Source organism: Ictalurus punctatus, chromosome 3 (assembly GCF_001660625.3).
Source record: "Ictalurus punctatus breed USDA103 chromosome 3, Coco_2.0, whole genome shotgun sequence".
In the NCBI taxonomy this organism is placed as follows: Eukaryota; Metazoa; Chordata; class Actinopteri; order Siluriformes; family Ictaluridae; genus Ictalurus; species Ictalurus punctatus.
Window position 1 is genome coordinate 18,089,185 of NC_030418.2, and position 25,991 is coordinate 18,115,175.

Genomic DNA, 25,991 nt, shown 5'->3' on the forward strand with positions numbered 1-25,991 from the left:
GCTGCCAGCATTGCTGCAGAGGTTGAAGGGGTGGGGGATCAGCCTGTCAGTGGTCAGACCATACGCCGCACACTGCATCAAATTGGTCTGCATGGCTGTCGTCCCAGAAGGAAGCCTCTTTCTTCTAAAGATGATGCACAAGAAAGCCTGCAAACAGTTTGCTGAAGACAAGCAGACTAAGGACATGGATTACTGGAACCATGTCCTGTGGTCTGATGAGACCAAGATAAACTTATTTGGTTCAGATGGTGTCAAGCATGTGTGGTGGCAACCAGGTGAGGAGTACAAAGACAAGTGTGTCTTGCCTACAGTCAAGCATGGTGGTGGGAGTGTCATGGTCTGGGGCTGCATGAGTGCTGCTGGCACTGGGGAGCTACAGTTCATTGAGGGAACCATGAATGCCAACATTGTACTATGACATACTGAAGCAGAGCAAGATCCCCTCCCTTCGGAGACTGGGCCACAGGGCAGTATTCCAGCATGATAACGACCCCAAACCCATCTCCAAGACGACCACTGCCTTGCTAAAGAAGCTGAGGGTAAAGGTGATGGATTAAACCCTATTGAGCATCTCTGGGGCATCCTCAAACGGAAGGTGGAGGAGCACAAGGTCTCTAACGTCCAACAGCTCCGTGATGTCATCATGGAGGAGTGGAAGAGGACTCCAGTGGCAACCTGTGAAGATCTGGTGAACTCCATGCCCAAGAGGGTTAAGGCAGTGCTGGAAAATAATGGTGGCCACAAAAAATATTGACACTTTGGGCCCAATTTGGACATTTTCACTTAGGGGTGTACTCACTTTTGTTGCCAGCGGTTTAGATATTAATGGCTGTGTGTTGAGTTATTTTGAGGGGACAGCAAATTTACACTGTTATACCAGCTGTACACTCACTACTTTACATTGTAGCAAAGTGTCATTTCTTCAGTGTTGTCACATGAAAAGATATAATCAAATATTAACAAAAATGTGAGGGGTGTACTCACTTTTGTGAGATACTGTATATATAAAAATATATATACTCTATATACAGTTTAACAGTCTGCTTTATATAAACCAGCAAAAGTATGTGTTGTTTGATTTTCAAGGTAGAACCTGGTTGCACTATAAACAGCAGCCCCACAGCTTTTAAACAAGTCCCTCTGGGCAGTCATATGCTTTGTTATTCAATCCAGCAAATAATTCATGTCTATAATCCATAAATCCATGTCTAAAATCTACACTTCACTGAAGATGGATATTAAGGCTTCATGATATTAATGTAGTTGGTCATATTCTTAAAACTAAATGTTGTATAGTGGATGTCCACATTTTGAGGCAGATTAGCAAAGCCATGCACATGTAATGAGTTGTAACAGTCTCTTAGAAGGGAAAGTGTTTACATCCTTTACCCTTTGCCTATGTTGTAGGATCAACATTAAGGTTCTAGAAACCTCTGCTTTAGAACAAATCAAAAACACAGAAGTAGAGAGCCTCTTCACTTTGATGAAGTGGTGTCTATAGCAACTGAGCATGGATAATTATGTTTTGAATAAAACTTCAGCAGCAGTTTGCTCCCCAGGGAATGACTAAACAGGTAGCACTAGCTTTGTAAGACAGGCTGCAGTGTCAGACTTGATTTTGTCACATGTCCTCAGTATGCTTAAGTTGTAAACAAGCTGGATACTCATTTCTTTAGATCTACAGTTAGCACCTGATTCTCAATCAGTCAGCTTTACTTCAGCGCTGTGTTTCATTTGCTGTGACACCTTCCTGTTGGTCGTAGGGTAATCATATTCTGCCCATCAAAAGTTTGAGGACATCTTGCTCTTTTTGGAACATTTCCAACTACTGTTTGGTTTTCCCTGACCCCAAAACACCTCAGAAGCTGTGCAAGAGATATTTGAAGAAGGAGGAGGCTGTCTGTAATGCAATGCCCTGCTGTGTCACATAACCTTAACCCAATTGAGCTGTGGCGATGAGTTATATTGAAAGGTTTGTGTCCAACCAGCTGTATAAGCCGCTGGAAAGTTCTGCAAGAGGCACAGCAGAGCATGTCCGAGGAAGACCTGGGAAAACCAACAGTTTTTATAACAAAAGTGTGCATTTATATGTAGTACTTGTTCACGATTTATAGGTATGCGGGGAGTTTTGTTATAGCATTTAAACACACAGTGGCACATTTATAAGGTATACTCAGTTCATAGCCAGGGTAATTACCCCTTTTATCAGGTAAACCTGCTATATAAGTGCACTTGAAATTACTGACTCTCAACAGGTGACCTAAACTGCCAGTTGTTATGTACAATTTTTCTATCAGTCGAAAGCAACCACCATAGTACCACTGATAATCTTGTGTTATTTGGGTGATGGACTGCTCTCAGCATAGCTGGGACATGATTGTGGCTTCTAGTGGAGCACTGCATGTATGCCTTTTTAAGCATGTTTAATGGCCCCTTTATTAAATCTCATATGAGTATAGTTAGAGATTAAAGCTATTTTTTTTCATGCATAATTTGTCCTCTTCCCTTCACTGATGTCAATTTCCAACTGCAGCCAATTTCTGACTGTGGTTGGCTGTTTTTTTTTTGTTTGGTGGGCTGTTCCACACCCAGCAGTGGCACTGAAGCAATATTGACTTTGACAATCCCAGCATCACTGCTGTGCCAGATACACTCATATCAATGAAATACACATTTCAGTGTCACTTTCTACTGATGGACAGTCTAAAGGGGGTAGAAAGATTGGGCAACAGATGGACTATGAAAAAAAAAGTTCACCTGTACTATGGAACATGTACCTGGTCATTTGTACAAAATGTCATCTTTATGCAACGTCCTTACCGTGTCTTATACAAATAGACTGTTGATGTATTTAATACATATGGAACCAGCAAACACCTTAATCATCATAATTAATGGATATTTCTGCCTCTTTTAATTAGTTAACTGCTCAGGATTCTGACGAGGGTCTGAATGGTCTGGTGACCTACACCATCTTGGCAGGAGATCAGGGACATTTTGTCATCAGTAACCGTACAGGTCGAATCACCATAGCTCCGGGAGTGAATCTGAGCGTGGGTCGCTCCTACGCCCTAACTGTCAGAGCAGCTGATAATGCACCCGAGGCTGAAAGGAGGTCAGATGTACTTATCACGTATCACTTTTTTTTTTTTTTTTTACCTAGTCTTGTTGTCTGTTTGAATAGTTAATGCAGTTATTACCTAATTTAAGCCATATATCTCCAGGGAAGTTATTCAGCAATTCTAATAATGTCATTTAGTTTTCTTTACAATATATTATTTTGTGCAATGTATTTTTTTTTAGGAGTTCCATAGCTACAGTTTATATTGAGGTTCTACCTCCTAACAACCAGAGTCCTCCACGCTTTCCACTGACAGTTTACAACCTAGAGATCAGTGAGGCCATGAGGATAGGAGCCATCCTCCTCAATCTGCAGGTCAGACAATGAGTTACTGTATACTTTAGAGAACTTGGTTTCTGTACTAAAAAAATCCTCAATACCTTTCTTTATTACTTTTTCCTCCTGTTTATTTTCTCCCCAGCAATACCACATTCCCAAAGTTGTCATTTGACAGGGTTGTCCCTCTTGACCAAGGTGTACAGTATTTACTGGATATAAAAATTCTACACACCCCTGTTAAAATGGCAGGTTTTGTTATGTCATTTCACATTGCGAGTGGAATTTTTTTAATGGAAAAATAAGACAAATAAAAAAGTTACATTCAGCTGGTTGAACAAGTGTGCACACCTTTTTATAATTGGGTATGTGGCTGTGTTCAGAATGAACCAATAACATTCAATCTCGTGATCAAAAGTAATTATCATACAGCTGTCATCAATGAAACTATTCTGATTAACCCCGAATAATGACCAGCTGGTTCTGTAAGATTTTCTTCACATTTTCTTGGTTTCATCTGACTGCTGGAATATCTGACAAGTATTGATTACTCTCTGCATGTGACAACACTCTCTGATATTCTTCACATGACTAGGCTATGGGGTAGGGTGCCTAGACAGAAGCACTTTCTCACAAAAAACATCCAAGCTCAACTAAGTCACCCAATACCATGTGGCAAAATGCATTATGGACAAGACCAGTTCCAAAAGGTATAATAATTCCATAATTCCAAAAGGTATATTTGGCTCAAAAAAAAAAGTTGGGACATTTAACAAAGTAGAGGGACTCATGAATCGCTACAAATACCAGTCGATTTTGGTGCCAAACTTTCAGATGTCTGCTAGTAAGCTTAAGATGAAAAGAAATTTTGACATTCAGCACAACAGTGACCCAAACATACATCCAAATCAACAAAGGAATGCCTTAACCAAAAGAACATCAATGATTTTGAATGATCTAGCCAGAGCCCAGACCTGAATCTAACTGAACATCTGTGGAGTGACCTGAAGCAGGCTGTGCACAGAAGATGCCCTTACAATTTGACAGATCTAGAATGTTTTTGCAGGAAAGAATGAGAAAATATTGCCAGGTCAAGTTGTGCCCCGCTGATTGACTCTTACCCAAAAAGACTGAATGGTGTAATAAAATCAAAAGGTGCCTCAACAAAGTATTAGTTTGGGGGTGTGCACACTTATTCAACTAGGTTCTTGTAAGTTTTTACTTTTCCTTTTTTCCCCTAAAAAAAAAGCTTCTGATTGTTTTTGCTTAATTTTTATATGTTGTAATTTCACCTTGAGGGTGAAAAAAATTCTGACAAGATTTATCTTGGTGTCAATCTTTTACTTCACAAAAAACCTGCCATTTTTATAGGGGCAAATAGACTTTTAATCTCCATTGTATATGTTTTTACAAAGGTGTTGAGAAAACTACACACTCTTCACTGGGAGAATGAAAGGTGTGAGGGCATGTAGATCTTATTAACTTGTATTTGAAGAGAAAGGCGGAGTGGGGGTTGATATTAGCTCGCTTAATGAAATAAAATAGATACCACCCATGTTCCCTGACTCTATTCTGTGTTTCTGTAGGCGATAGACCGTGAGCTAGATCCAATTACATACCGTATTCTGAGTGGCGATCCACAGCAGATGTTCAACCTTTCTCAAACGTAAGTGTCCAGGTAATACACTATATATAATTTGAAATGGGACTGTATTTTCATCATATACTGTATTTTCCGTTCTGCTACATCCAGTGCACCCACTGTCTTAAAAGTAATGCTTGAGTTGCCTTGTGGGGAACATATATTAGTGCATTTAATTTTACCCTCATTTGTTGAGCCCGTGCCAGACCTAAACATCTGGCAGTATATGTGCTGAATTAAATACTTTGTATATTTTCTGTTTGATAACATTTTCAAGTTAAATATAGGAAAAAAGGAGGGTTATATAGAACCTCTAGCTTGTTGTCTAATTACTGAAACAAGTGCTTCCAATGGCACTGCTCCTATTAAAAATCTCCATAGGTCCTCCTCAAGTGTCAACAATTAGCATTTTCACACAAAGTCTTGACCTGCTTGGTAAAGATTAAATTAATGGGCGTGTGTTTTTCTAAGAGTCTTTACAATCTATTTTCAGCAGCTTTGCTAAGAATGTGCCTGTGAAAAACTAGACAGTTCTCCCTAGAGATGACAACAGTGGTTGTAGTGTCTTAGCATAAGAGTCACTCTGCGTGTGTAAAGCCTTGTTTGCAATTTGACTTGGAGTGTTTATTTGATGCTCTTAGCTATGAATTCCACTTGCGGTTGAACTGTTTGTTTCAAAAGTCGAAGAGGCAAAATGCATTATGACGCTTCTCTTTGTATGGCATAGCAGTTATATGGCCTGTAGGGGAGTGATGGGTAGAATAGTGTCAGCTAGGAGTAGACACAAGACCAGCATAAAGCAAATTGGAATTTGATAACGAGCTGTCTGCACATCAAGTGAAGGCAAAAAGATTTGGATAACAAGCAGTTAGGAATGGCCTCCCTTCCTGAAATCAACCCACAAAATGCAGTGGTCAGATGAGACCAAAACTGAAATTTATGACTATGTGTACATATAAGAAAATACAATAACATGCATCCATATCCACTATAAAGTTGGGGAGTGGATCGTTGGGACTGCTTTTTGGCATTGTGATGGCATCATGAATTTTTACAAATAAGGATATTTTACTTCATTTTGGGAACATAAATTCAAGTGTTTAACAATAGCCATCAACAGTAATTATCCAAATTTGAACCCAGTTGAGATCCATATGTTCGAACAAAGGCCCTGAACTGTTCTGCATGAAGAAGTTTTCTGTCATACCACAGATAAACAGGGACTCCCATAATACACCACAGCCTACAAATATGGCTGCCACGAACTACAACTCCCAACCCAGCACACAGGCACGTTCACAATCTCTGGCGTTCTAATCATACACACACACACACACACACACACATACACACACCTGTTGCCTATACACACACACACTACCCTTTAAAAGAGACTGGTTATTCACAAAGACTTTGTGAAGTATACGCTCAGTACCTTTAGTCTCCATCGTTACCAAGCCGTTGTTTGTTATTGCTTCGCTGGTTTTTCATTCTGTTTGTTCTCGATTATGATTACCTGCCCGTCCTATTCTAGTCTGTTTGTTTGATCGCCTGACCCTTGCCTGACTACTGTTTACGATTTTGCTCTACAATTTGGTTTTTGACATTTCATTAAAGCTGCCTTACCAGCAATTGCTTCCTTCTGATCCATTACATGACATGGTGCAAGTGTTTCAGACTTGTTAGACATCACAGGAAGAGAGTCAGCACTGATATTCTCTCCTTGTGAGGGTTCACCAAATATTAATAATAGGGGTGCCAGTAATTTTTGAAACCAGTGATTTGCAGCATATTTTTTAGATTTAAAAAAAAAAAGTAGCATTAAAATATAGTCTCAGTGGGATTAATCTCAATATATCAGTTAATGCTTTTTACAGATTCATTGGTACTAATATTTTTAACAGATGTCAATAATTCTGGAGTTGACTATATGCTATATGGAAAACACACACACAAAAAAAACCCACAGATTTTTTAAAACTTCATAGTTATGTGGGTTGGTCTGACTGCAGAAGGAATTGAAAGTCTTTGGTAACATGCCACCAGTGCTCTTTATCCATGAAAGAGGAATGTTGGACTTCTAAGTGCTTTCCTTAGTACTTTACTGTTGCCATGGCTTCCAACCAATGGTCATGATGAAGTTATGCATGGTGCGCTTCTGCTTGTCTCAACTACAGCTGAATTCTCCTCCTCGCTAGCCCTCAGGGAGCAAATGCTAGAGCGAAAGAAAGTGGCAAATGTGTTCTCACTGGAGTGCTGGCGTAGTGCCAGTAAAGGCTGAAAATGAAGGGCATGGGAGTATCGCGTTGTAGCCTAGGCTGAACTCTGTGTTCAACCTGGGCATGTCAGCTTCACCAACAGTCTCTGCACCTCTGTCTCATTTCATCTTCAGAGCTGGGCTGATCTCTCAGCACTCCTTGCTCTCCTTTATTCACAGCTCAATGCTGGAGATGTGCAAGCGGGAAGATGAAAAGAAGGGGAAAGAGAGAGAGTGAGAGCAAAACGTAGGAAGAAGGCAAATTTATAAGAAAACTGGATTAAATATTAACCTAAAGAGTTCTGTCAGGTCTTCAGTGTATATGAATGTTTAGCTGGATATAATGGCAGAATGTCACAGCAAAACAACTCAGCCAGTAAACCTGCAGAAAACGCTAGCTGTGAGACTTTACTACACCATTTTTTTTTTTTCATTCATTGTGTCTCTCCTCTTCTCTCCTGTGTTCTCATTGGGCACAAACCCCATTCACATAAGATACATTATAAGATGTAGGTTATATATGAGAGAAGTTATTAGCTGAATCCACATTTCTAGGATTTTCCTCACTATTTGAGAAAAATAGATAGACGGGAATAACAAAAAAAAGGCATCCTTAAATGTTAAATACATTTGTCTTGGCCAGTTCAACAACATTCCGGTCACTGTTTTATTTTATAGTGAGATTTCACAAGCCAGCAAGGACGGCTTTAATCTGTCATATCGAGGTCATATGAGAAAATCTGTTTCTGGGGGAATAAACTGGTCCATCTGAGTGTGCCAAGCATACTGAAACACACACACACATACACACAAAACACAGAACAGCACACCAGTTATCTCCACCATCAAATTCTTCGCTATATCTGATATATCTGACAGCAGAGTTAACATGATCCAGTCTGTCTTATGTTCCACATAAATTCTCTCTCTCTGTCCCTCTCTCTCTTTTCTCTCATAAAGTACACATACACACAAATGCATAGACATGTAATGTATATACACATACATAGTTTATATACCAACAGACCACTTACATACTCCTTAAGCTCTGTTACCTCCTTGCAGGATGAGCCACTTTTCCTTTTGGTGCTTTTGCATGGTTAAAGCTGGTGATGGGATCCTTTCAGGTTACTGTGAGCACACTTGTGCAAGCTGAACACGTTTAGTGCAGACAGGGCCTCCCCCATCCCTGGTACAGAATGCATTAATATACATGAAGACATTAGAAAGGCTTATGATACTGCTGTTTTGTATGGAGATGTATGAAGGGCTCCAGGGCACTGGGCCAGCTGTAGCACTAAGGGAGCAGCAGCCTACTTTAACCACCTTAAGTTAACTCAGGCTCACTTTATATGAGAGGACTGTCCCACAGTGCAGTGCTGATATTGCCTTGTCAGTAAATCACTCCATAAAGTACTTTTCATGGGCATATTGGGAGTCATTGATGTGTCCTACTGAGGCTTTCATCAGTGATGGTGTTTGGGGACCCCTGAGTTGGCTGTTTTTAATTAGAAACCAAAAGTAGTAATGTATAATGAGACCATTTAGACTGTGTGACCATTGTGTCTGCGTGTGTGCGGTCAGCTCCAGAATTATTGCCGCTCTTGGCAAAGATAGGTGAAAAATGTCGTAAATGTCTGTAGTTAATTAGCTTTACCTCAAACTGAAAATATGAGAAAAATCTACCTTTTAATTGAAATAAAAATTATTACTAATTGGGAAAAAATGTCTTATATTTTTATTATTATTTTTTAAACAAAACCATGTGTGTCATGGGTACAGTATTGGCATTCCTGCATTTAGTACTTTTTAGAACCTCCTTTTGCCAATATATCAGGCCTGAGTTTTCTTACTGTATATATTGCTTGATGAGATTTGAGAATACAGAGCAAATCTGAGACCACTCTTAAATACAGAATCTCTCTCTAGATTCTCCAGAATCCTCTCCTGTGACTGTCTTCTTCAGCTTACCCACACAGTTTAATTGGGGACTGGGATGGCCAGGCCAAAAGCTTGATTCTGTGGTCATTGAACCATGACCTAGTTGTAGCTTCTTGGCAGAGGCAGCCAGAATTTCATTTAAAGTCTCCTGGTACATCATGGAGTCCATGATGCCAGTGAGGATTAGGTTCTCTTCTGCATTACCATTCTTTTTATTCCACCTTGAGTTTTTGTTTCCATTAAGCTGTATTTTTCTCTCATCTGACCATAAAACTTGATTACAAACTTACATTTTTGGTTAAATGAAAGAAAAGACTTTCTTAGAGTGCACCCTCAAAACAGCTCGCATGGAAGGGGCACCAAATTATAGATTTGGAGACTCTGGTGACCCCCGAAGTGCAACATTTTCTGTAACACTCCAACCTTGAACCTTTTGAGAAATTCTTTCCTCTTTAAATATCTTCCTCATTCAGTACAGCACAGCTTTTTATACACCAAGTCAAAAGGTACACACTCATTCAGTATTTAATAGTGGTTTAATAACTATCTGAGAAAGGTTACACTTTGTCACACACATCATGTACAAATTTTTTGCTTGCTGTAGCAACCAAATTTGTTAGCCAGAGTTATAAAGCCAAAGCTAAAGCTGACCTGAAAAGTTTTGAACTTTTTTCTATATTGATTCCACTTGCTGCTCTACCCCATCATTGTTCCAGCCTGCACAGCAATTGTTGAGTCCAGTGTGAAAATCCCTTTATGTATTGAAAAAGAGCAGTTACAACCACGTTTGGATTTTAACCAAGTTGGCTGTTACCAGTACAGCAAGCCATCACATTACATTCAAACACAATGGGCCTCATTTATCAATCTTTAAGTAAAATTGTGCGTAAAAGTGTTGAACATGCACTGGAATGGCACAAGATATTTTGTTTACCTTTACATTTACATTTATTCATTTAGCAGTTGCTTTTATCCAAAGTGACTTACAAATGAGGAAATACAAGCAAAGCGATATATCAAGCGGAGAACAATACAAGTAGTGAAAAACAAGTAGTGCATCCATGCAAGATTTTTAAAGTTTTTATCGGAGTAAGTAAAATGATTATTTTTTTAAATTATGTGGGGGTTGGCATTTTAGGGGTTAGTTAAGTGCTCATGGAAGAGGTGGGTCTTTAGCTGTTTTTTGAAAATAGTTACGATTTGTTGGTCGAATTAGTGCTGGCTCTAAAGTGTTGCACAGCATTAAAAGAAGATTCTGTAACAAATGCAAATGAATTATAAGCCAGCTTTCATCCTCCGAAAAATATCATAACAGTCTCTAAATATCTGTTTCCTCCTAAGCGAAATCGTCCAGTAGTTTAATGCCAGGGCAGTGTGTCGGCTTATGGCTACCACATGCACAGACCAGCTTGCCCTCTTTTTATACGCTACTATTTTATTTTGTTATAATCATATGATTAGTCTTATTTGTCTTAATTTATAAATGTGTGTTGGCATTTTTTTATTAAATCCATATTCACAATTGGAAAACTGAAGATCCTATAACTGGATTTTCATGAATACTGAATTTATTTATGAATGCAGATTTTTAGAAATAAATTTGTTTATATCCAACTTGATATATGAGGCCCAATTCTGAGTGAATATCGAGCTCATAGACAAACAAAATAATGAAGAAAGACACAACAAAGCAAAGTTTTGACTCTAAAAAACCTTATAAAGTAATTGCAGTATTTTGGCTGGAGAGCAGATTTTGCATTATTCATTGCACCGGTGATTGGTACTCCTTTGTAATGTTAACTTAAAAATAAATACATTTCCTGCTAGAAAATACAGCTTGGTCTGACCAACCAGCTGACAAAAAACAGACCAAGCTGCTAAAGTAAGTGGAAAGAATTTGAGTTAGGCCTACAAATGCGACATCATAGACGAGTTGTTTCAAGAAAAGAACACAACAGCAAAGTAATTAGAAAATCTCAAACAAGCACAATAACAAAGAAAAATTTCAGCTGCCTAAGCCATCATTTTGACCAGCAGTCTGTGTTTTATCAGCTTATCAGTACCAAATGGATTGATTATTTTAGGACAGTTATTCTATTAAAATTTTTTTTGAATAATGTTGGACAACTGCATTACAGTCATGTGAAATAAGCACACCCCATGGAAATTGTTGGCTTTTTCACATATTTGGACAAGCAAACATTTGATCAATCTTGAAACAGTGCCTATTAATAAAGTTAATGTACCTGAACAAACCCACAAGGAAAAATAGCATTTTCAGTCATTAATTTACAGAAATATCAATAGATATGATATTCTTTTGTGGAAGAAGTAAGTATACCCTTGGCCTCAGAAGCTAGTATTGCCCCCTTCAGCAGAAATAACTTCTTGAAATTGTTCTGCATAATTGTCCAGCAGGATTCCTGGAATTTTTGACCACTCTTCCATGCAATATTCTTTCAGTTGCAAGATGTTTGAGGGTTTTCTTTCATGTACCATTCCATGCCATTCCATAACCATTTCTTCTTTTTGAGCTGTTCCTTGGTGGTTTTGCTATTGTACTTTGTGTCATTATCCTGTTGAAAGGTCCACTTTTGATTCAACTTCAACTTTTGGACAGATGGCCTCACATTATCTACAAGCCCTCTTTGATATGGTGTAGAATTCGTAGTTGAATCAGTGAATGCAAGCTGTCCAGTCCCTGAGGCAGGGAAGCAACCCCAAACCATAACATTTCCACCACGGTGCTTCACAGTTGGTATGAGGTGCTTCTCCTGAAAAGCTGTCTTTTGTCTGCACCAAACTTGTCTGCTGTTGCTGTGGGCAAACAACTCTATCTTTGATTCTTCTGTCCAGAACACATTATTCCAAAAGGCCTGGTCTTTGCCCATATGCTCATTGGCAAACTGTAGTCTTGCAAAGGCTTTTTCCTGGCATGCCTCCCATGCAGGTCACAGGTCATTGCACATGTGTACAATCTCTTTCTGATTGTAGAAACATATACTTTGACACCAACAGTTGCAAGACTTAGTAGCAGATCCTGTGATGAAATTTTGGAGTTCTTGGAGACTTTTTTTTGCATCAGACTCTTGGTCTGCTCTTGGGCTGAATTTGCTGGGAACGGCCAGTCCTGGACAAATTGGCAGTTGTTTGAAATCTGCGTCGTTTGTAGATGATTTTCCTTACAGTGGAATGTTGTGTTTCAAATCATTTGGAGTTCTTTTTAAATCCCTTGCCAGACTCATAGGCATCCACATCCTTTTTTTCTGAAGGCCTTATAGAGCTTGGCATGATGACACCACACACCTCAATAATAAAGAGAACTCCAGACACTAGCTATGAGAGGCGTATAAATAAGACATGTTCCACATGCACTCCCAAAGCAGGTTCTCATGGTTTTGAAGGTGTGATTTGTAGGGGTGTACTTATTTTTTCTTTTTTTTTTGTTTATTTAAATTGTGAAAATTGCTTAAATGTCAATTTTATTTGTTCATTTAATAGAGGGAATCAACTTTTTAATAGGCACTGTTTCAAACAGGATCAAATGTTTGCTTGTCGAAATATGTAAAATAAAAATCATCAACAATTTTCATGGAGTGTTTATTTATTTATTTTTTACACATGACTAAGTCTATTAAGTGCAATGCATGTAAGTTTTTATTGTTAATGTGTGTTTTTCAGTTTAGAAGTACTAATGCTTCCTGCAAAAAACGTACTGTAGAATGTCATTGTGCAGGGTGCATGTTTTATCGGAGCTGTGGTGTAACCGTGTGTGGTTTTTGTGTCTTTCTGTTCAGTATAGGCCTACTGTTCTTAGCAAAGGCATTGGACAGAGAGACCATTGACCAGTACCGGCTCATCGTGACGGCCTCCGATGGACATCCCGGAGGGGTAAAGCTCCAGCCATCTTTATTATTAAAATTGCTAGAGTATGATTTCTCACTTCAGACATAACCTTAAAGGTCTAGTATTGTTTCTTATAACCTGGTTTTGTGGATGTAAACAGTCTACATAAACAGTCTACTTTACAACAACAACAGAGGCTGTATACCCAAGGCCATTTTACGTGAAAACATTTTTACGATGTATCTTTTAGTCGTGCGTGTACGGTAAGAGACACATGTAAGACAAATTTTCTACATGTCCACCCTGCATTGTTTTTCTTTTACACATGCATGAATCCATTAAAAAATTCCTTTAGAAAACATTAATCTATTACCTAACGATTTAATTACGTAAATCAATGTATTTACATTGTATCATTGTTGTTAGCTTTTCAACAGTGGTTCTCAGTCAAATCACGCTTCTCACAAGGTTAAATTCCCTCCCAAATTGCACTTCTCTTTAACCATCTCTGTTGAATGAACTTCATTTGATGCTTTATGCTTAGGCCTGCTCTCAAAAATAACCTCAAAATCATCTGAAGATCTTCATGAATGGCAAAAAAAAAATAGTCATTTAAATTTTATAAAGTGTGAAATGAAAACGTGAAAGTTTTTTTTTGCTTAGTATGTTGGTGTGAAGCAGATTAGATTGAGCTCTCAAGTATGATATGTAGAATTCTTTTTTAAAACAGACATGGCTTTTTACTGTAGTACATATATGGAATCACTCATGATCAGTTCCACTGATTAAAAACTAAAGTGTTTATCACATTATGGAAACAAATACTTAAATTGTATGTTATGGGGCTAGACTCCACAATATTACATCAACATTGTATTTGTGTGTGCGGAGTTTGCATGTTCTCCCCGTGCTGCGGGGATTTCCTCCGGGTGCTCCGGCTTCCTCCAGTCCAAAGACATGCATGGTAGGCATGGTATGATAGGCACGGTATGGTAGGCATGGTATGCATGGTAGACATGGTAGGCATGTCTAAAGTGTCCGTAGTGTATGAATGGGTGTGTGAATGTCTATGTGATTGTGCCCTGTCTATGGATTGGCACCGTGTCCAGGGATAGGTTCCAGGTTCCCCAGTGACCCTGAAGAGGATAAGCGGTATAGAAGATGGATGGATGGATGGACCTGGAAACCCTGGAAACCATCCAGAGCAGAAAATGTGATCACAGCAAATGTGGCCAGTGTACTCATGTCTGCCCATTTGCTCATGCTGTGCTTTTGAGTGTGCAAAAGTTTGTTACGAGTCAAACATGAAATTAAAATTTGAGGATCTGTCAGTTCAGTCATTTTCTACATTTTGTGCACCTAAACTAGAGCGCCTTTTTTTTATTATTTATTTTTTTTATTTTTTTTTAACAGTTATATAATGAAACTAAGGCCAGTAATACACTCCTAGATTGGCTAGCGGTCACCTGTACACTTCATTAAATGTGAATGCACCTTTGCTGCCAAACTCTGATAACCAAATAAAAATCCTTTCATTTAATCATTCACTTTAATGGGGCAATTTCTCAAAGTTGCGTATGCTCCACATTATGCCCCCCCCCCTTTCTGGTTCTGTTTCATTATTCTCTCTGTTATTACAGCTGATAACAGCATGAACTGTTATCAGTTGTATCAGTTATTTATGAGGTTTTTTTGTTCATATCCATATGGTTCACACACACACACACACACACACACACACACACACACACACACACACACACGAAATCCAAGCCTGGATCATTTTAGCACTCTTTTTATTCACTTTGCATTTTCAAATGTGTCAACCATCCATTATATGTCCCTTAAAAAAGAGAGATTAAATGTAAGTCTAGGTGCTTAAGTGCATTAGCTTTAAAAGTGTACTTACTCAGCTTTTATCTGCTCAGTAAGTCAAAGGGGAAAGTTGGTGAGACAGAGGCGGTATGTGGATATGTTAAATAAATACTAGCAGCTCATTTATCAGACCTTTTATGATCGATGTCATGGCACACCTGCTGGACTGTAATCAGGCCAATACTTCAGCTGGTATCAGTGACATAATTGCCACTGAAAAGGACAAGCGCCAGTCCTGACACACAACAGCCCACTGACTGTATTAAGTTCTGATGATACAAGCTCTCACTGTGTATGGTGTACCTTATTTCCCGACTATTCTCTGACACGGTGTTCTTTTTATCACTATCTAATTTTGTAAATGCATACTGTAGGGAGTTAGCTCGGGGGAAGGGCAGAGCAAAGACCCACAAGAGACAGATTGCAGTCACAATGGGTGTTTTATTAGTCTTAGTGTGAGCTGTCCGTCGTAAGGAGGCGAGGGTGTGTGAGTGCGTGGGGTTTCGTGGGGGTGTGGCTGTCGTGTGACCCTCTCGAGGGCGTGTCGGGGTTCCCGAGACGTGGGCGTGGGTCTCCCGTGCCGTCGTCCGCCGGTGCGTGCGATCTCACCGCCCGGCGGTCTCGTCCGCACTCGCACCTTCGGAGAGAGAAAGAGAGAGAGAGAGAGAGAGAGATTAGCGGTCGGAGTGAGTCAATGTTACCGTCATGCTGAATGTTGGCGTGCCTACACGCCGCTGAGGAGCACGCACGGAGTCTGTCTCTTCGCCGTCATTTTTCCTCTTCCTGTACGGCCGGAAGCGCGTCCTTTTATCCTCCTCCTTCGTCGCCTGAGTGGTGGAATTTTCCTGACGGACTCCCCAATCGCCGGCCGGTGTAGCGTCAACGGTCCCGCCCCACCGTGACGGTCCTTCCGGCTGGTGGTGTGTTTGGTCCGAGGCTGTCCGCTTCGTGCCGGTGCGGCAGTTGGGGAAGGAGCGACTTTCTTATTATGCACGCCGGCTGTCGGTCCGTCGCGACAATACCTAAAAAGAAAAAAGGGAAAAGCTGTTTGATTAGTTAATGGCACAAAAAAAACAAGAATGCTTTTACTTCAATAACTCAGTAAAACATCCAAAAGCTAATGAATTTTTCACTCTTTTGAAAAAAAACAACAACAGCGATACAGTGTTAATCATGCTGACGTCCAAGGGAGAAAAATTATATAAGAGGCTTTCAATGTTTGAATACTGTGAAGAACATGGATGCAGAACAAAAATTCTATGCCTCATCATACATCAATCACATACATCGATCTGCCATAACATTAAAACCACTAACAGCTGAAGTGAATAACATTGATTAACTTGTTACAGTGGCACCTGTCAAAGGGTGGGATATATTATGCATCAAGTGAACAGTCATTTCTTGAAGTTGATGTGTTGGAAGCAGGAAAAATGGGCAAGTAGAAGTGTCTGAGCAACTTTGACAAGGGCCAAGTTGTGTTGACTAGAAGACTGGGTCAGAGCATCTCCAAAGTAGCGGGTCTTGTGGGGTGTTCCCGGTATGCAGTGGTTAGTACCTACCAAAAGTGCACAAAAGAAGGCCATTCAGAGAACTGGCAACAGGGTCGTGGGCTCCCAAGGCTCACTGATCCGCGTGGAGAGCGAAAGCTTGCCTATTTGGTCTGATCCCACAGAAGAGCTATTGTACAATTTTCTGAAAAGGTTGATGCTAGTTATAATAGAAAGGTGTCAGAACACATAGTGCATCACAGTTGTGGGGATGTGTAGCTGCAAACTGCTCAGAGTACCCATGCTGACCCCTATCTACCGCTGAAAGTGGGCATGTGAGCATCAGAACTGTACCAGGGAGCAATGGTAGAAGGTGGCCTGGTCTGATGAATCATGGGAAGAAGGCAAGCTAGCAAACGTGGTGTGATGCTCTGGGCAATGTTCTGAGAAACCTTGGGCCCTGGCATTCATTTGGGTGTTACTTTGACACATACCACCTACCTAAACAGTGTTTCAGATCAAGTACACCCCTTTTATGGTATTCCCTAATGGCAGTGGCCTCTTTCAGCAGGATAATGCGCCCTGCTACACTGCAAAAATTGGTCAGGAATGGTTTAAGGAACATGGCAAAGAGTTCAAGGTGTTAACATGGCCTCCAGATTCTCCAGACCTCAGTCAGATTGAGCAACAGTGGGATATGCTGGACAAACAAGTCCGATCCATAGAGGCTCCACCTCACAACTTACAGGTCTTAAAGGATCTGCTGCCAACTTCTTCAGAGGTCTTGCGGAGTCCATGCCTCAATGCGGACCTACACAATATTAGGCAGGTGGTTTTAATGTTATGGCTGATCAGTGTATGTTCCATTTAAATCACGAATTTTGTGGGTTTACGTATTGTGACAAATACCATATGTTCAGTCTATCACAGAACATTTTATCCCATATACTAAGTGCTTGTGTTTGGAAATGGAAATATGTATATTGTAAAAAAAATGTAGAGACTCTTGCATAGTTATCATTTATCTATAGTAAAGCTTTGATGAAACACTTTCATAAAGTTGTAAATTCCTTTTTTTAAATTAATATTTAAAAGGGTATGATACAATAGATCAAGCATGTTTTGTTCCTTGAGATACTGTCAAGCTTTCATGCAACAGAACACATTGATTAGTTGGAAGAATTGTGTTAGATTAGCAAATTTGAATATTCTGCAGTTCTATAGAGTAAGCTGCTTCACCCATTAGCCCGAATAAAAAATGAAAAAATGCATCAGTGCAGAGCAGAAGATTGTTTCATGACAGTGAAGCTTGCCAGAAGATATCTAGTTAATGGTAATTATTTTTTTAAATGTTTTCGATGTTTTACATTTGTAAAGAATACATTTATGCATGTATGCATATTCCTTCTCTAAAATCTGTGTGATATGATATATGTGTTAATTAATTATTCTTGCATATATCCTCCACACACGTGCACACACACACACACGCGCACACACACACACACACACACACACACACACACACACACACACACACACACATTACTTTTTCAGCTTTTTTAGGTTTACTATGTATGTGAGAATTGGAAGATGAGAAATACTCAATATGTGTCATAATATTCATATTTCAAGCATGTAGTTGATATAATATTCAGCTGTCTGTAAACATTTTGCTGAAAATATATTAGAGATACATTCATTATTGTTACTTTGATTGTGCTACATTTATAACCAGTCTTTCTTTACTACATATGCATAATTGTATTTAATTTCTAATAGGTTTTTCAGAGTTAATACCTCAACCATTTAGATTTTTCCTCAGAAAATTGCACGTATATTTATGTGAAAATATGGATCTCTTCACAGTAAACTTATTATCAAGTTATCAAGACTCTTCCTACTTTCCTAACCCATACTCTCTTTACATGCAGACATCCACTGCTACTGTCAGTGTTGTGGTCACAGATGTGAACGACAGTGACCCGACCTTTGACCTCACCTTGCCTAGGAATTTGACTGTACAGGAGGAGAGGGCCAATTTGTCTGTGGGTCAAGTTCGGGTGAGTATCTCCATGGCATAGCACATATGCTCATTGCATTATTGGATATTTAGCTTCAGATCAGTGCACTAGCTAGGTTTTTTTTCCATGCATATTTTATCTGAAACATTATCTGAAATCTATTAGAGCTTCTTAAATAATACTTCTGGTGCATTTATTATCTCCCAATTAAGCCTTAGTAAATTAAAAATCATTATTCACCTTAAAGACTGTCCATGATGACTAGCTCTGTTCCACTCCATCAAGCAGGGAGGACTTTTAATTACTGCCATAGATTAATCATGCTTTGGTTGGTTAGAGCTATAATCAATAGAAGCAGCATAACGCTTATCATTTTCGATGCTGTGTCTTCATTTGTTTTGACAGCAAGCTAATTTCTTCATGTTGCTTTTAAATATAATTTGTTTCATGTATGTGTATTAAAATTGTAACAGGGTCTAAATCATCTATTTTAGGCAGAATTTGGAAATTATTTCAAAAATAGTTTGGGTATTATTATTGGGTTTTATGTATGGGTATATGCATGCATGGATTCAGGTCAGCTGATTGACTTGGCCATTGCAGGATATTCAATTTCTTTGCCTTAAAAAGTGTTGGGTTGCTTTCAAAGTATGCTTTATCTATGCTGTGAAGCAGCATTTAATGAGTTTTGAAGCAACTGGCTGAATCTGACAGCAGACAGTATATAACTGTACACTTCAGAATTCACCCCGCTGCTTTTGTCAGTAGTCACATCATCAGTAAATACAATGGAACCAGTTCTGCTGACAGCCATACATACCCAAACCATAAAATGAGGTGGTATGCTTTGACTCATTCTCTTCCCATCATTCTGCTACAAGCTGATCTTAAGCCTAGTTCGCACTACACAGTTTTAAGCCCAATTTGCAAGTCGCCGAGCTCGCCGTCAAAAACCCTTTGATCGGAGGTAAATTGGCAAATATTTGGCAGTCAATCGTTATGTGTGAACTACTCAACAACGCATCGCAGAGCTAAATATCTGGAGCTGTCATTCGACTTCACATCCTGTGGTATGAAAAGTGTCAACACTGGCAGTGATTGTGACAGCGAGCTACAGCCAGTGAGAGAGCAAGGCTTGGGGTAAGGTCACCGTGAGATAGGGAAACCCGCAAAACCTTTTTACTCATCTCCAGTTCTCTCTGTAGCACACAGTCCCTTCTGCCCGCGTGTGCTAATCCATTCTTTCAACCACTTTCTTTGTCTTTTCCTTTTTGGGGTTGTTCAGCACAAATAATCACGCAAACAGGTCACACTGCTTGTTTCTGTCCTATGTCCATCTTCAAATATACAACTCCTGTTTCGCGCCATATATCCATGTCACTTCTCACGTGTGTTTTCGTTACGAAAAGTAGTTTGGACACCAGATAGAGTCATCGGGTGACAGAGTTGTTGTCAAATAGTGTAGTGTGTGACCCCCCTGTCGGATAGCAATCACGTACTGTGAACACCACAATGACTTCAAGACTCACGATTACAAGAGAGCAAGTCATGTAGTGTGAACAGCACAGCGATCTGCCGACGCTGGTAGTGTGAACTTGGCTTAGTCTCATCTGTCCACAGACTGTTATTCTAGAACTCTGGGGCTTTTATAGATGCTTTTTGGCAAACTCTAATCTGGTCTTCCTGGTTTTAAAGCTTACCAATGGTTTACATATTGTGGTAAACCCTCTGTATTTGAGGGGCAGTAGTTGCTTGGGTTACTGATCAGAAGGTCGGGGGTTCAAGCCCCAGCACTGCCAAGCTGCCACTGTTGGGCCCTTGAGCAAGGCCCTTAACCCTCTCTGCTTCAGGGGTGCTGTATCATGGCTGACCCTGCACTCTGCCCCCAACTCCCTAACATGCTGGGGTATGCAAAGAAAAGAATTTCACTGTGCTGTAATGTATATGTGATCAATAAAGACTCATAATCATTATCATTAGTCACCTTGCTCAAGTTCTGTCTTGATTGTTGGCTTTGAAACAGATACAGCTACCTCTTGGAGGGTTTTCTTGATCTGTTGTCAAGGGGATTTTCTTCACCAGCGAAAAAAATTCTTCTTTCATTCACTACTGTTGTTATGCATGATCTTCTGGGCATTTTGGTGTTCCTGAGCTGACCTTTGGGTTTTTCAGCCTAATGATGGCTTGCTTCACCGGCAGTGACAGCTCTTTGGACTTCATATTGAGAGTTAACTGTGACAGATTTCAATTGCAAATGAAACCTGAAATCAGCTCCAGACCTTTTATCTACTTATGTATTTATTTATTTGTTTGTGTTTGCTTGTTTTTGCTAGTCGCCAGTTGACATTCTGGAAAGCTTGCCAATATTATTCTACTAAATGTTTAACAACCTTGCACTGCTCCTGTCAGTGTCTCTGATTAGGAGAGGAAAAATAAAAATGGATTATTATGTCATCACTGTCAAAGTGGCACTGGACATTTCTTCAGCTTTTCTAGGTTCACAGTATTACATCTTCTCTAGAAATCACTCCAGTGTTACATATTACTAACTCCCACTCTCTGTCACATACACTCACTGAAATACACATTCCTGTGGGTTATAAACTCAGCTGGGTTGCTCTCTATTTGCAGCACATACGATACATGCAGCCTCTCCATCCCTCTTAGGGTGTATCTGGTATTTGATAGCAGTATGAATGGTCTGAGATTGAAGGCTTTTGTGTATGAGAGGTGTAATTTGAAATAAAGCACAAATTATATTTTAACGAAATTGGAAGGCTGTTATTATTCAGTAATGGTGGAAGTGCTGGTCTCTAACACACATTACTCTGTATTACTCTGTATAGTCTATATGGTTTCATTACATATTGAGATCCTTCACGATGACCATAATGGAAATTGCAACTATTTGGTGCTTTTAAGCTTAGGACATGATTGTGCTACACGTTTGTTGCCTGTTTGTTTATCCTTCTCTTCACATATTAATTTACTGAGTTAATTATTGAAGACCGCATCTGCTGGGGGAGCCTGCTGTCACTAAACACATTAGCAGGATATTTAAAACCCATTTCCCTTCGGCTGTGAAATTCTTTAATTTATCATGGCTTCTGATGTTCTTTTAATTTCACTGCTTATTCATTTTGCTTATTTTAATGGCACTTCCCTCCCTTTCCTGATTCTCTTTCTCCTACCCTGCTGGATTAGTGTCAGGACTGTGTCTTTCATACTGTCTATCATAGCGTATATGATTTCTTATGTCAAATGAAAATTATTTAAAAATGGAGCATTTTGCAAATCTGCTATACAAATCAATGAGTCTGTATGTCTATATATCTATCTATCTATCTCAGTCAATGTCTGGCTGTTTACCTGACTATCTCCATCTGTTGGTCTGCCTATCTGCTCATCTGTCCATTCATCCATCATTGATACTCAGATGCATCACTGGTTTTGTGATGCACTAATTAAAATAGCCCTCTCTCTCTTTCTTTCTTTCTTTCTTTCTCTCTCTCTCTCAGTCTGTCCCTCTCTATATATATCACACACACCATTTTTTGCTCTCCTACAGTTTTCCACCTGTCTATATATTTTGTTATGAAGAATTAGCAGCAGCACTTCTGAACCTATTAGATCTGTTTGCTTACACAGGGTTTTTATGTACACATTACACAGGGTATGCCCGTCACATTCCAACAATTACAGATTTGTAAAATTAATGATACTTTCCTCCTCCAAACAGATTAAATAGTCTCATACTATACTCTCAAACTCTTTTTTTGTCTTCCTGTTGCTCGTTCTAAACTGCTGTTAGACTTCAAGCTCATTAAATGCTTGATTTCCCATAGCTTGTTCCCTACGCATGGTGAAGTTTTCTGCTGTATGAAGTTCTGAAAATGACAGGGTTTCCTGAACTGTAATACACTTTTTTTTCAACCTGAAACAAAACATTTTTAAGTTACCTTCAAAAGTTAAAAAGGAGGCAATGTTAGAAAGTAAATAAAATAATTTCCCCATCATTAAGTTATTTGTGTTTTTGTAAAAAGTAGAGTTGTCAAAGTGTGTTAGTTTGCCAGAAATTGTCTCACACATACAGTGCTGTGAAAAAGTTTTCTTCTGTTTTTGTGTATATCTCATACTAATTTGTTTCAGAAATTAAAACAAAATCTTAGATAAAACAAAGACAACCTGAGTAAACACAAAATAAAGGTTTTTAAATGATAATATTATTTATTGAAGCAAAAAAGTTATCCAATACCAGCTGGGCCTGTGGGAAAATGTATTTGCCCCCCCCCCTAATTAGTAATTAGTTACTAATTCCCATAATCTATGAAACTGCATTCATAATAGGGTTCCACTGGACTATACACAAGCAGGCCTGATTACTGCAAACCCTGTTCAATCAAATTAACACTTAAATAAAACTTTTTCAACAGCATGAATTTGGTTAAACGGTCTTACCCAGTAACACACTATGTTGAAATTGAAAGAAAGTCCAGAAATAATGAGGAAGAAGGTAATTGAAATACATCAGTCTGCGGAGGGTTAACGCTATTTCAAAGGCTCTGGGACTCCAAAGAACTACCGTGAGAGCCATTATCTACAAATGGAAAAACTCGGCACAGTAGTGAGCCTTCCCAGAAGTGGCCGACCTTCCAAAATTCCTCCAAGAGCACAGCAGTGACTCATCCAGGAAGTGACAAAAGACCCAAGGAACATCAAAGGACCTACAGGCCTCTCGCACATCAATAAAGGTCACTGTTCATGTCCACTATCAGAAAGACACTGGCATCCATGGAAGAGTTATGAGGTAAAAACCACTGTTAAACCAGAAGAACATTAATGCTCATCTGAATTTTGCCTAAACACACCTTAGTGATCCTCAAACCTTTATGGGAGAATGTTCTGTGGATTGATGAGTTGAAAGTGGAACTGTTTGGAAGACAGGGGTTCCATAACATCTGGCGTAAACCAAACACCGAATTCCACAAAAAGAACATCATACCTACGGTCAAGCATGGTGGTGGGGGTGTGATGGTGTGGGGATGCTTTGCTGCTTCAGGGTCTGAGCAACTTGCAATAATTACGGGAAACATGAATTCTGCTCTCAACCAGAAAATCCTAAAGAAGAATGTCTGTTCTTCATTCCGTTGAAACTCAAGCACAACTGGATTATGCAGCAAGACGATGATCCAAAGCTTAGGAGTAAGTCCTAGTCCTAGAATTAAGTGAAAGTCTGATCTCAGAAACGTTTGGTTGCAGTTATTGCTGCTAAAGGTGGCACAACCACATTTTCCATTTAAGGGGGCAATTAGTTTTTCACATTGGTGATAGGTGTTGGATAACTTTTTTGCTTCAATTAAAATAAATAAATAAGTAAATAAATAAAAGCTGTATTGTGTGTTTACTCAATTTGCCTTTGTTTTATTTTGTATTTCATTTGAAGATATAAAACTATTTTGTATGAGATACTGTACACAAGAACAGAAGAAATCAGGATGGTACATAATGTGTAAGGGAAATAAGTATTCAGACACTTTTGTTTTTGTTATTTATTATACTTCCTGTTCATATATCCACTTAAAATCTATAAACACAATGTCTTTTGATTTTGTACTTATAAATATGAAGAAAAAAGAATGTATTTAGAAGTATAAACAAAAATATGCTTAAACCACGAAATTGATAGAGGAAAAAAGTATTCAGACACCACAAAAGAGCAATATTAATACTTTTCTGCAAAGCTGTTATTGGCAACTACATTTTCCAGACATCTGCAGTGAGCAATAATTAGCTTTTTTAAGTGTTGTAGTTCAATTTTGTCCCTTTCTTTTGGAAAATGGTATTTAATTCCCCAAGGTTATGAGGGTCCCTCTGATGGACTCGAAATGTCAACATCCTTAAAAATTATCAATGAGATTTAAGTCAGGAGATTGGTAAGTCCATGCAAGACCTTCTTGAGTTTATTTTGTGGTCATTGTCTTATTGAAACATCAATCTTCTCCATAAATTCAGTTTCTTGTCCAATGAGATTAAATTCTCCATTAATATATCCTGGTACTTTGATCCATTCATGTTTCCTTCAATGGCCTGTAATGCCACAGTGCCATTTGCAGAGAAACAGCCCCAAATAATGATGCTCCTACCTCCATATGTCACTTTAGGTTTCGTGCTCTTGGGCTCATATACACAACCCTTCTGTCTCCAAACATCCAGACAAGCTGAATTATTTCCAAAAAGTTATATTTTTTTGACTGACTAGATTATATTGATCAAAAGAGTTGTGATTTCTCTAAAAGCCTGTATGAATTTCTGCATCTTTCTTCTTCTTTATAAGCAGAGGAGTTTACATATGGTCTAGGAATGGAGATGACTATGGTGCAGTATATTGCTTATTTTTCACTTCAGTTGCAGGTCGTCCTGAAACTCTTTTCAAGTGAGTGTTGGCTTCTGTCTTACATTCATCATTAGTCTGAGAGTGCATTGTATAATCTTGCATGGCATACCTGTCTGGGGATAATTATTTGTGGTTCCATGTGGTTCCTTTCCACAGTGTGATCTCCTGGGAATTTCACACACAACAGGCTCTAGAGTTTAAACAAAATGGTGAGAAAAGTGAGTGAGTTGAGTGAGTGACCGTTCTGCGGGTGGAAATGGATTGTTGATAAGAGAGGTCAGAGGAAAAGGGCCAGATTGGTTCGAGTTGCCAGGAAGGATTACTCTTTACAACCATGGTGAGCAGAAAAGCATCTCAGCATGCACAAAACATTGACCTTGATGTGGATGGGCTACACCAGCAGAAGACCACATTGGGTTTCACTTCTGTCAGCCAAAAACAGGAATCTGAGTAGTGATAGGTAGTTCTAACTATATACCATGTTTCATGTCTCTAGGCAGAAGGAGATCCTCACAATTACAATAGGTTTTCAGCATTTTTGGTGCTTAGACTCGTAAATGCTAACTACATTGTTTTTTTTTTTTTAAAAAGTCTTAAGGTCTTTTTCAACTCAACAACAATAAAATTTTGAAAGTGTATCTGTAGATGAGTTTGACCAATCAAAAGTGGTCTAAAAACATGTGACAACACAATCTGTAATAAAGCAGACAGGCTTTTATTGAGAAAAGTCAACAGAGAAGACCTGTATTATTATTATTATTATTATTATTATTATTATTATTATTATTATTTTTTTTTTTTTTTACTACTATTATTTGTATTTTTCTATTCATATTTTATATATATATATATATACACAGTATCTCACAAAACTGAGTACACCCCTCACATTTTTGTAAATATTTGATTATATCTTTTCATGTGACAACACTGAAGAAATGACACTTTGCTGCAATGTAAAGTAGTGAGTGTACAGTTTGTATAACAGTGTAAATTTGCTCCCCCCTCAAAATAACTCAACACTCAGCCATTAATGTCTAAACCGCTGGCAACAAAAGTGAGTACACCCCTACGTGAAAAGGTCCAAATTGGGCCCAATTAGCCATTTTCCCTCCCCAGTGTCAT

General features: G+C 38.9%; 1 protein-coding gene across 2 annotated transcripts in view; it reads left to right on the forward strand.

Annotated features, from left to right (window-relative positions):
- pcdh15a (protocadherin-related 15a) overlaps positions 1-25,991 on the forward strand; it is a 216,012-nt gene that overhangs the window by 101,599 nt on the left and 88,422 nt on the right. For both annotated transcript variants that reach the window (XM_053679710.1, XM_017464981.3), the window contains 5 exons: positions 2,922-3,115; positions 3,304-3,436; positions 4,984-5,063; positions 13,035-13,128; positions 18,383-18,511. In XM_053679710.1, coding sequence (XP_053535685.1) covers positions 2,922-3,115; positions 3,304-3,436; positions 4,984-5,063; positions 13,035-13,128; positions 18,383-18,511 — 630 coding nt within the window. The remainder of the gene's footprint in view (positions 1-2,921; positions 3,116-3,303; positions 3,437-4,983; positions 5,064-13,034; positions 13,129-18,382; positions 18,512-25,991) is intronic.